Source organism: Microtus ochrogaster, chromosome X (assembly GCF_000317375.1).
Source record: "Microtus ochrogaster isolate Prairie Vole_2 chromosome X, MicOch1.0, whole genome shotgun sequence".
NCBI lineage: Eukaryota > Metazoa > Chordata > Mammalia > Rodentia > Cricetidae > Microtus > Microtus ochrogaster.
In genome coordinates this window covers 39,685,536-39,698,289 of record NC_022026.1, presented here as the reverse complement: position 1 = coordinate 39,698,289, position 12,754 = coordinate 39,685,536, and the positions used below count along the sequence as shown (strand labels likewise).

Genomic DNA, 12,754 nt, shown 5'->3' with positions numbered 1-12,754 from the left:
ATGTCTTTGTATTGTGTCTTCTGGTGTCTACTCCATACACAGAGAAGCTGGACACTGGGGCATTCTCTCTCGACTACTTGAGCACGATCCACAAGTATCTGACTTTGGTCAAGAGACTTTCTGAGTAAAGATTATATGTAAACATATTAGATGTATTACAGTAATACCGTCTGTACTTACTCAGTTCTCCTTGGCTCAACTTTATATACAAAGTGAAGTATTAGAATCCCTTCCATTGTTCTTTCTGGCAGCTCTGTCTAACTTCTGCCCTAGGGTCTGGAATGTTCATCACAGCCGCCTTTGGCAATAAAACCCACAGCAACCTCAAGGTCCTCATATTTCTCTTTGCACCTGGTCAGCAGAGCTCAGTGGGGCACGGAGCTGAAGTGTGTGCAGTTTTCTCCTCGTACCCTTGTCTTACTGGCCAAATGTCAGTTTATCCACAATGGAATTCTCTCTCTTCTCTCTCTTCTCTCTCTTCTCTCTCTTCTCTCTCTTCTCTCTCTTCTCTCTCTTCTCTCTCTCTCTCTCTCTCTCTCTCTCTCTCTCTCTCTCTCTCTCTGTGTGTGTGTGTGTGTGTGTGTGTGTGTTGAGTGATATGGGATAGCTAGGACATGCTTTTTCACAATGCTACCTGCTTTAGGTTTAGATGCATATTTAAAGTTCCAGATAATTGGTATACAGAGACAAATGCTTTAGGGTCTGAAGTACAGCATCTACAGAACATCATATATAAATGTCGCCACCTTTCTCTAGGCTGCCTTAATTTGAATCAGTGTGGAATGATCAGCTTTTGATTTTACTGTAAGAAATGATTTTAGGCAAACATACAGGATAGATATATACTTTTAAAACTAACAAGCGGCAAGGTTAACAGTCTCAAAGAAAGAGTGTAACTGTTAAGAGGTACAATTTCAAGATTGCACTAATCGTATCCCTTGGGCTGTGTAAACCCAGGGGTCACTATTCTTGTAGAATTCTTAGTGCATTGAGCAATGCTCCTTTCTTTCCCTCTGGATACTCTGAAGTCAAATTTCCTGTCTCTAACACATTGACTTTATCCTGTCCCAGGCTTACTTCAGTGTTCCATCTGTGTACAAACAGGAAGCCATCTATCAAATGAGTGGATCCTTTTGGCAGGAGGAATTGGGAGGTTCTATTTTGAAAGACTGTAGGTGGCTAATTCGGTTCAACCAGGCATTGTCAAGTGAGAAAAAAATGAGGGTTTTTAAAGTGCTCTTAGCCACAACAAACAGATGCTGGTGTGAATGTAGAGGTAAAAGGAAACCTTTATGCACTGCTGGTGAGAATGTAAAGTAGTATATTCATTATGAAACTAAGTTTGGAGGTTCCTCAAAAAAATTAAAATCAGAAGTACAACATGATCCAGATGTCTCACTCCTGATCATGTACCCAAAGGACTCTATATCGTACCATAGAGATACTTGCTTAGCTATATTTATTGCTATAGTCTTTACATTAGCCAAGACAGAGAATCAGTCTACAGTTCCCTCTACAGACGAATGGATGAAAACAGTGGTACACACACACATAATGGAATTTTATTCGGCCATAAAAAAATGGAGCCTTAACTTGTGCTGGAAAATGGATAGGCCTGGAGATCATCAGAGTGAGTTAAATAAGCCAGACTCAGAAGACCCATTACCTTGTCCAATAGATACATATTAGCACACGATTTTGAAAAAAATAAAAGTAAGATTACTACCTAAAAGCAAAAAATAAAGTGCACATTCGCTCAGTTTTACCTATGAGAAGTGGCCAGAGATTTTCTCCCCTTGATATTCCTTTCTAAGATTTCCATGAAATGTTTCTAAAGATTTTAAGGCCACACTTGTGTGAAAATTAATGATGGTTATACTTTGTACCATACATTTCACTTAGCAGTTAAATACAAGTTGAAAGAGCAAGTTTTAAGAAATAATAGAGACCATTTACAGACTGCTAAAGAACATTCCACAGACATATAGCTCAATTTTCGGTGTGTCTCTGTAATTAAATCCCTTTAATGTTTATACATTTGACAAGGAAAAAAATTTTCAACTTCACCCCACCCCTTCTGTGAAATCTTATAACGCTATTAGACCATAAAACGTAGCAGGAGGACTTTTTACTGGGCACTGCTAACGGACTGGTCTAGAAAAATATAGCTAACACATTTATGTTATCATTGACTTCTGTAAGAAATTGTGTATATTAACATTAAAGAAGGCAGTCTCTATGCTGACAGTTGATGTGGAATGCTAAGCAATTATCAATGTGAGGTGGACATTAATGCAGAAGAGAGACATGCGGTACTGTATTTGATCTTTGGTCTAGGAGGCTTTTAGGTCGTAGGTGTGCTTTCGGCACTTACTTCAGTAAAAAGGTCATAGTCTGAGAAGCATCAAATGACCCTATCACTAGGAAAAAGTGGGTCAGCACTTTTTCCAGGCAAAAATCTTCTGCTATTCCTTGATAATGTAATTTTCCTACCTAATCTAGCCTTCCTCCTCCCAAAGTACTTAGGAGAGCTGTGAACTCAGTAAACAGGTGGAAAATAAGAGCATATTCTCATAATTTACTGAAATTGTGTTCTATCAAGCCACTATGAGCACTAAATTTCACAGTGGCGTTGTCTCTTGTACACACATGGCCATACAAGAACGTAATAAAATCCTAAAACTCATCTGATAGATTCCATTTTCTTTATTTTTCCAAGAGAGCAATGGAGGCTCTGAAGTAAGGGGCTACCGTGAAACCACCACGGTACTGGGTACTTGATTGACATGCCTCCAGTCCAATGCCAGCGCCTCACACATTGCCTCCATGCTATTGATACTTCTGCACAAAAACTGGCATAGAAATCAGAGTATTAGCACCATATCCCACCTCAGTTTTGGACACACAGGGCAACACACCTTTTTCAATGAATGCTCTTTGTGAATGCAGTTGAAAGGGCCTCCTGTCCAGAGTTAAGGACTAACAAACAAAATGTTGCATACAGAATTGGCAGTGATTGGTGATGGATTGATGTTATTTGTTAGGAGGTTAGCCTGGATTCGGCATCGGTGAACCTCTGAATGACCTGTCTGCATCTTTTGGCTAGTTCCTTTTTCTTCCTCTAGATTTGTCAAAGAATTCTTCTCTATGCAATAAAGTGAATTCTCTTCTCAACCATGTTTAATCAAACTACCCTCTCTAACTTCTTTCCTATAATGGCCCAATCTTAAACTTTTATTAATTTTTTGACTTAGTCTACTTCATACACTTATATGTAAACATTGAAATAACAATGACTTTGTCTCTTTTTTAACCAACCATACAGCAATTGGAAGGCTGATTGGTATCATGCAGAAGCCCAGCAACTGTTTGTGAATGGATTGATGGATGACTAAGTAAATGTTTGAATGTGGTTCTTTCAAAAGAGGTGTGCCAGGTGTGTGGTAAGCATAGTCAGGACTTCAGCCAGCATGGCAATGGCTGTGGTACTTGAAGTTTCAGATAACAAACTGAGGGCTTATCAAAAAAAAAAAGAAAGGGAGAATACATTCTTGGTTTTTAGAATTGAGGTGGTCTCTAACTGGAGAAAATTAACTGGAGAGAGATGGAGCTAGTACTAAAGAACAAAATAAAACCAAGGGGCGGAGATGCTGGCCTTCAAAAGGAAAAGGGAAAACCTGTGGCTCTAGATTTAGAGAAAGTATATGCTAAGCCCATGTGGGAGGTTCAAAGAGAGACAAGGTGAAGCCAGCCATGTCTTTTAATTTCACAAGCTGACTTGACGTTTGCTTGTCAACATCCCTGGAACAGTTGCAGTGAGTAGGCTAAGATGGGACAGATCCCAATTGTAAGCTAGAGTCACTTTTTCCTCATCTATGGATCTACATTATAAATCAAGCACTTTGAAAATCTAATTTCTCATTCCAACGTGTTCCAACACCAGGACATCCCATTTATCTCTATCTCATACTTAACTATAGTTTGGGGTAACTATAGTTTGGGACCAAACAAAGACATTGATGACTCCAAAGTGGAAGTGCCTGTTGAGGAAAAAAGGGTTAGGGATTGGTTTTTTTGCATGTTTAGGTGGCTCCACATGGAGCACTTCTGTCAGCCACAGTGATTTCTTTGTCAAAAGATATGAATCAGAAATGAAAGCTAAAATCACACAGAAGACCTGCTCCTTTCCAAACCAAACCTGTGAGCTAGAAATGCCTGCTGACATCTGTCACCTTCACACTCAAAAGAAATGAAATCCAATCAGATCATTAACTCTAACACGATATAGTAAAACTGTGGAAAACTTCATTTTAGGAGAATAATATTTAAAAATGTAGGATATTATCCAACTTCTTTTTTGTCTACCTGCAGGAATATAAAAAGGTTACATTTAAAAAAATTGTAACTTAATGAAAGTAGAAAAACAGATTCAACTTTTCTAGTTTCAAAGAAAATCTATATGTATTCTTTAAAGGAAATTAAAGAAAAATATGTGGCCTAATGTCGACACACCGTGTTTCCAAATTTCTGGAAATAGTGTTCCAAGGTGATGATAATTGTAGTATCTGGTTTCTCAAAATATATTTGAGTCAATAAAATAGATCTCGGTACATATTTTTTTAATTTAGTAAAGCCAATTAATCCATCATAAAATGAGATCTGTACAATTGAGGTTCATGCTACTGTGACAACTGTATGACACTTTTTAATAATTTGCAATAACTCAAATTTCTGTGAGTTTTGAAAGAGGACTGGATCTATTACAAGAAAGTGCACAAGTGAACCTGGGAGAAGGTTCAGGGACCTCATTGATGTTTGATCAAAAAAAGAATTTTAATCATTGCTACATTCCAATCATCTCACCTCCTCCATTCTAATATGTCTATGGGTCATTTCTTTTCACAGCTTAGTTAGAATTAATTACTAAATTATGTTGAAATGAAAAAGAAAGATAAGACATTGACTGAGAGTAGGTTTTAAGTAAATATTTAAATATAAATTTAAATTTACTTGGAAAACCTCCAGGGGGACTAGAAATGATGACATAAAATAATGGTAAGAGAAAATGAACCCACTGATTGTCTTCCCTGAATATCAGTCTAGCTTCTAAATTCTGTAGCTTTCAATCAGTTCTTTCTTTTGTCCTTGTTACTTAAACAATCATTTAGCCAATACTTCTGGGATAATTTAACATAGGACATGATGTCCCTTGGCTTGTTATAAATGGCTGGTGATCACTGTCTTCTCAATAAAATGTCTTGTGTTATCTTTATGTGGTATCTGTTAGTGATCAAGAATAAAATTCAAGGAATCCTAGGCTTCTTGAAAGGGGACATAGTTTATGTGAGCCATGGTGACTGAATGTTTATCCTGAACTCACAGTAGTACTTCCAGCTTATCTCATTCATAAAGAATGAAATTATCTTAGCTCGTTACCAAAACCAAAAGAACTCATAGCTGGGCCTTGTCCTCTTTGTGAGATATGCTAGATTCATCAGTGCCATTGTCTTCCTGTGAAATTTACAGCTTCTCCTGTAGCCATACTAAAATAATAAAGCTTGTGGATGTTATCTCCCACAGCTGGGATTTCTGGGTTTCTGTCTGTGAATAAGCATTTCAGTGTGGTCACAAGGTGGAGGAAATAGCACAAGCGCGCTATTTCCCAAGTACAGTTGCCAAGAGTGAGCTAATTGTAACTCTCCATCCCATACAATGCATCTCAAAATTTCAAACGCAGGGCATTCTGCATTGATCTACCTTTATATGAAAATGGTGTGCTTTCATTTGTACAATTTCTGTGTCTAAATACATCAGGAATAAGATTTAAAATTATGTCATAAGATTAATAAAGCATCAAGCCATCATTTTCTGATCTGTTACTTTACAGCTATTAAACCCAAACTTGAACATTTAAACCATGTTAAGTGAATATATAATTTAAGCTGTTACACTGTTTTGGGGAAACTTCTGTTAAATATTTTGAGAATAATTTGTTCTGAATGAATTATAAGATTAAGTGGTTTTAAATTTGTTTTTCGGGGCTGGAGAGATGGCTCAGTGGTTGAGAGCACTGTCTGCTCTTCCAGAGGTCCTGAGTTCAATTCCCAGCAACCACATGGTGGCTTCAAACCATCTGTGGAGAGATTTGGCGCCCTCCTCTGGCATGTGGGTATAAATGGAAGCAGAAAGTTGTATACATAATAAATAAATCTTAAAAAAAGAACAAATAACCAAAAGAGAAAATAAAAAAAGAAAAATAAATAAATAAATAAATTTGTTTTTCAAGTTTACTAAGACAGGACTTAAAAATGTATTTCATTTCACAGATTGGATCCTAACTAGTTGGTAAAGGCAAATCTGGATTAGCAAAAAGAGTGTTGCAACTGGATGGTGTTTTCTGCAGACACAAGTCAGGCAGACATATAAGACCTATATTTGCCATCCTTGCAAACAGTAGGAAGAAGAATTAAAATTTAAGATTGTATGCATTAGTCTGTTAAAAATAGCATTTAAATAAAAGGCCAAATGAATGCCATTTTATTTATCCTGTAGGTCAATGCATCACGTCAAGAAGCCAAATTGACAGAAGAATGTGATCTTCTCATTGAAATCATTCAGCAAAGACGACAAATTATTGGAACGAAGATTAAAGAAGGAAAGGTATGATTTCCTGAGCAGAAGATTTTATATTTCCCACCTGGAGAATATATACTTCCATGCACATCTGCACCTTTGAAAATATAAAATCATGCACTCTGTATTTTCCATAATTTCTCCTTAAGTATCTGCTTTAGTTTGTTTTGTGTGGCTGTGATAAAGCATCTGACACAGAGTACTGTATAAAGTAAAGAGGATTATTTGGTACATAGTTCTGGTGATTGAAAGTTCTGAATAGCATTGAACCGTGTTTGGTAAGTGCCCCAGTCTGTCTCTTACTAAGACCTTAGAAATTTTTTGGAAATCATCCACATAATCCTGAACAACTTTACCTCCGCAACATCCTTAACCTAGATATCTACAAAGTTTCTTTTGTATGGAAGGTAACGTATTCAAAGATTCCCAAGGTACAACGTGAACCTCACTGAGAGCCCATATTCTGATTGCAATGATACTTCAACATAACTCTCCAGCAAGCATGCTTACCTTTACATAGATGAGGCTTGAATTTCTTGGCGGGGAGTTCCCCTTATGAGATGTAGGCTAGTGGTAAAAGATATTCCAGCTTTAGCCATGTTGGTATGTAGAATTCATTCTTTGAAGCACTCACTTCACTCCAAACATACACCATTAATAGAATTAGAATAAAAGGGGGCAGAGTGAAATAAGGGAACTATTTGCACAGAGCAGAAATGGGTCAAAAGTACAGTGTTACAACTGTGGCTTAAGGCACAGGCTTGGTCACGAAGTGCAGCTGCAGTTCCAATGTCTGTGGCTAAAAACACTCTTGAAGTTTTATTGAAACGATCTAGAATTGCTTTGGATCTGATGGAGGGCAGAAAACAGACTTGCACCTGAGTGCCATGGGCTGTAGAACATTTCTCATTCATTATAAGGGACTAGAAAAGATTATTGCCAATGTCTGCCTGACATCATAGCTTTTTTTGGCAAATTTCAGTTCTGGGATTTTGCAACATATCGGTTGTTTAGTGTGCTTGTGCCCCACTTATTCTGATATCATATAAGACAGCTACCCCAGAGTCAGAGAGCTAGGACAGGATCCCAGAGTGCGGAGCCCACAGGCCAGGTTAGGTGAAGGCAACCGTAAAAACATTAGAATAGACTGAGTAGGAACGTGCAAGGTGTTATCTTCAGCTTCTTCTTTTTAAAACTGAAATACTAAGCTCGGTTCCAAAGCAAACAAAGAAATCTTCAGCTTCTAAAGCTACAGCCAACAAAACCGGCAGCATTATCTTACCTCAAGTGCGATTAGTTTTGCAAGAGGATAAGCAAAAGACTTAAAAAGAAACAGTTCAGAAATTTTTTTTAAAAAATGATTTTCATTTTAAGAGAGCAAGAAACGTGTGAAACCACAGAGAAAGAAGAAACATTATGGAATGTGATAAACGAGCAGTTTTGCAGGTAAACACATGGACAACAGTTTTGGCCTCCACTTGGAGAGTTCCATAAATATAGGAAGGGACAAAGGTGTCTGAGTGACATTCAAGCATGGCAGATGTCCATGGACTCAAAGATGAACCCAGATTGGTGTTTTAAATGCTAGTCCTGGCCATACTAGTGATTCATCACCTGGAGATCTAAAAACATTCGTTGCTTGTTAAAATGCAAATTACTGCAGCTCTGCCAATTACAGCTCATTAACTAGAATATTGGAGGATGTGCCCAGACATCTAGCGTTTTACTTTGAAATATTCCCCAGTTGATTCCTCTGCATACAATGTTTGAGAATCTCTGATGCCATTGTATACTGACCTATAATTAAAAGTATGCCCTAAATGGTTATCTCTAGAACATTCTTGCAGCTTCACAGGATGCTCTCATTTCCTTTTGTTTCAATACTTACACAATTTAGCGTTTTTTTTTTTCTTTCTTGTCTTTGTATGTTACTTTTAATTTCCAATATCCTGGTAGAGGAGGGAGAAAAAAAGATGAAAGTGAAGATCAGTCATTGTCATATTTGTAAAACATGTGACCTCTACTTCACATATCCAAAGGAGAATACAGTGGCATGGATAATTACAGTGGCATCTCAGAATATTTTGACATCATTTTCGTTTGTTAGAATTGTATCAAACATCTTCAAATTGGCCATGTAATTTAAATTATTCTTTACGTTGTATGATTAAATATTCCATTTGTTTGGTTTGTTGTAGGGACTATTAACTTCTTTTTCCTTCTGGAGTTTTCCCTTTCTCTGACAGTTTCTAATGGATGTTTTATAACATCCTGAATGAGACTGGATGGATGCCTTGGCCTTGCCTCTATATATAATGCTGCCAGAAGTTCTGTTCTATTTGGTGCAAAATGGTGTTATTTTATTTGACTAAGGTACACAGTTATCCCGATAGGAAAAAGAACAACCATTATAATGAATGATGTATTTTTACCATGCTTGAGATCACATACTCCTGGCTGCCAAGATTGGACATTTCATTCTGACTCATTATTTTCATGGATTCTTCTTAACCTTGCCTGAAATCTTGGACCTGCCACCTCTCAGTTCAGCTTGAGTTTCCTTTGTTTGCTAGAGTGCTAGAGTACAGACTTGGAAGTAGACAATCCCTAGAGGCCTACAGATCTGACATATCCTTCCTTCCTTTGCTTCAAGATTCAAGTTGTCCTGGGATGATAATGATGGCTTGGAGAAAGCAGAAATTTTTTGGAGTTAGCAGGAATTCTGGAGGGAGCCTGAGCCTGCCTTGTCTGTAAGACAGATTAGCCAGGAGTCCTCCCAACCCTTTCACCCAAGGTTATTTTCCACTCCAGAATTAGAAAGCCAGCCAAAAGCTGCCCCTTGCATAGATATGGGCAGTAGGCATGAGGTGATTTCAATTACTGGTCTAAATTTAACTTGCCTTCTGGCCGAAGGGCTCCAGCTCACAGCACATTTCAAACACCAGAGCCATGGTCAAATGGACTTATCTCGGCCTGCCTAAGAGGTTATGGTCAATTACATTTGAGGGTCATTTTCAAGCAAGACAGAATCAGGAACTGGAATGGAGGTTGTGAAACAAGTGTGTGTTTTATCCCAAATGGGAAATGGTTATCAAAATAGTTATTACTTATCAAGTGAGCACAAAGTGCCTGGAAATGACGTTTATGGTGAGAGGAAATGGTCCAGCTGTGCTTTTTTTGGCTTTCTCTCATCAGTTCAATAGGAAAAATATTAATCAATGGGAAAAATGTTCCCTTTCTGTTAATTTAATCCACCAGTTTTAGAAGTATGGAAAATAGGACTACTTAAATACTTTTATGTCACAACTTCATTACATGGATTATAAAACTTTTTTAGAAAATGATTTTTTTTTTACTTAAGCCTCAAATTTACACTTACAGAAATGCTTTTGCTTCCTAATGGCACAGCTGAAAATCTAAGCTGGAGAAAGTTCCAGGGCTCCCTAAGGTCCTGGAGTAATTACATAGAATAGTAGAGGGAATAGACCCAGTGACCCTTTGTCATTTGCCACTGGACACCGCCTTCTTTCCCATCAACAGGGAAGTAATTAGCAATTCCTAGTAAAACAAATTTCCAATGCTTCTCCTTGGAGACACAGTTTACGTTCTGTAATTGAGTCTTCCCGATTTCTACCTTTCACTGCTTAGAGGTAACAAACAGAACGTGTAGCTCAGAAGGTTCTGACCTCGCACCCTCTTCACAAGTGAGCCTTGAGTGTAAGCACGCCTGCCGTGTTTCTTTTGTTCTAGGTGATGAGGCTCCGCAAACTAGCTCAGCAGATTGCAAACTGTAAACAATGCATTGAAAGGTCGGCATCACTCATATCCCAAGCGGAACACTCTCTGAAGGAGAATGACCATGCCCGGTTTCTACAGACGGCAAAAAATATCACTGAGAGGTGAGTGCCGGGACAGCTAGGCTGTTTTCTGGCTGACTAGCTTGTGTCTGGGTGTGACTGGTTGGCCTTGCCCTCAAATGACTTTTTTATCTCATTTTCAAGGTTGAATACCCGAGAGAATAAAGCCTGAGGCTGTTTTGCTACAGCTGACGACACTTACTTCCCTTTGGCGTAACAAACCCTTTCTACCACGGCCTAGAGTTCAAGGTCTTCATTGCAGCAGCAGTTCACCAGTTAGAAGAAAATCAGCCAGTCTGTGTGTGGAGAGCAGGGTACAGAAACAGCATTAGTTGTGATTCTCAAACTTGATCTTATCATAGCCTTGGTAACAAAGAATGGAAATGCAGGCAAAAACATAAAAGGGCAGCTTATCTTCCAGTCCTTTTGTCTAAAGAAAACAACTGCACAGGTGCTATTCTCTGTTTGCCTTAGGTTTTTTACTTTACTTGGCTGAGAAGGTTGACGTCACCTGAAAAGGCCAGGACTGATTCACACGGGAGAGAAAAAGCGAGCAGCCAACCTCCCACTGCCTTCTTTTCAAATAGCCTCTATTCCTAGGGAGGAAACCCAGAAATGATGTTGCTTGTGTAGTCAGCTCATTCATAAGATGAGCGAAGATGAGTCTTCTCTTGGTATATTCATTTATTCAGCATAGAAATTACTCATTTCTCTTAGCATAGATTCATGTCATAAATCCAGTGGGTTCAAAGAGAAACACTCGGCTGGCCTGAATAAACGGCATCTCTAGACAACACCAAACACCTTTATTCTCCATTGGTTCTAATTTTCAACTGCCCTTTATACCAAACTCTATCAGAATTGTATTACTGAAAGACCCCAGAGAACTCATTCCTACTGGCCTCTATCCTAGAGCAGAGACTGCCATACTGTTCAGAGAAGTAAACTATTTTCAGCTTTGCAGGCTCTAAAGGATCTAGCACAGCTACTTACTGCTGCCCAGGTAGCTCCACATTAGCCAAAGGGAACAAGTGGGTGTAGCTGTGTGCCAAGGAAACCATTCACAAAATAATCTGCAGGTGTTCCCTGACCAACCCGTGGTGTTAATGGGGAAACATGCTCACCATCTTAAGGCTTAAATTTCTTCAAAGGAGTAGAAAGAAAACTAACACAGGTGCTTGCTTGGGTCAGACTCCATTTTCCCCATTCTCTAAGAGTATAGAGTATTTTCATAACCCTGGTCTCCTACTGGTCTGCCAGCTTCACTGTTTTCTTCTTATATTTGAGAAAAAAAATCCTTTTGCAGCTAATTAGCTACTTATCTCCCATAAAAGACACGAATAATGGGCTGCCCTTAAGACACTCTCCTCCCTTTTGCAAGAAAGTCAGGTTTCTTTACTTGTGGCTTCCTAGATTTCAAGTCCAATTTCTTATTCTATATGCTCCTTAAAAAAAGAAAAACTTAAACACCACTGCTTTCCAATGTACTCAATACTCTCTACAGATGGTTTACACCCAGGTAAGTGATCCCCACTGGCGTCTGAGAGTCCATTTCTCTGTTTTTGAATTAGGAGATATCCAGATGAAACAGCAACTATAAATGGCATTCCATGGCAACCCTTACAAATTCAACTGAATGAGTCCGAATAAATTTGCATCTAACTGGCAGAGAAAGTGACCAGTTACAATTAGAGCAGGTGGGGACCTGTATTTGAAGGACAGCACATGCCCCTCGTGCATACACATGCACACTGCCCCCCTTTGATCCTTGTCCCATTATTTTAACTTGTACCATCATCAGGAAAGGAAGGGTGACTTGTATCAGTTTCCATAAAGAACATGCTCTTGTCAAGTAGAAATACAGAAAACCTGTAAACATTCATTGGCAGACATTTGTGCCTCAGTTTCCACTGTCTCATCTCTTATTTGGAAATGAGTGGTATTAATCACCTAGATGTTCTGAAGGAATTCTTACCTATGTCAGTTTTACTTCTGAAACCACCATTCAGGAGCAATTTTTTTACTTGGGAAATGTGCTCTTGGTAGCCATGCACATAATAATAACAATGCTGGAAATTCTTTAGAGTAACATAACAGACACTCGGGAAGTGCTAGCTGAATGGATATCTTAAACCTTGGGTGTTTCAGTTGACTTCTTTTTTTACCTTTACTGGCTACCTGTTGCGGGAGGTCCTTCCGCTCCTCCAGCCTATAGCCGCTGAGATACCAGCCCATTGGGGCGTGGTCTCTCTCCCTTTAAAAAA

The 12,754-nt window shown here is 38.6% G+C and overlaps 1 protein-coding gene across 1 annotated transcript in view; it reads left to right on the top strand.

Moving 5' to 3' along the window:
* Mid1 (midline 1) overlaps positions 1-12,754 on the top strand; it is a 164,950-nt gene that overhangs the window by 112,384 nt on the left and 39,812 nt on the right. The window contains exons 4-5 of the mRNA XM_005358703.2: positions 6,553-6,660; positions 10,384-10,532. Of these exons, the coding sequence (XP_005358760.1) occupies positions 6,553-6,660; positions 10,384-10,532 (257 nt within the window). The remainder of the gene's footprint in view (positions 1-6,552; positions 6,661-10,383; positions 10,533-12,754) is intronic.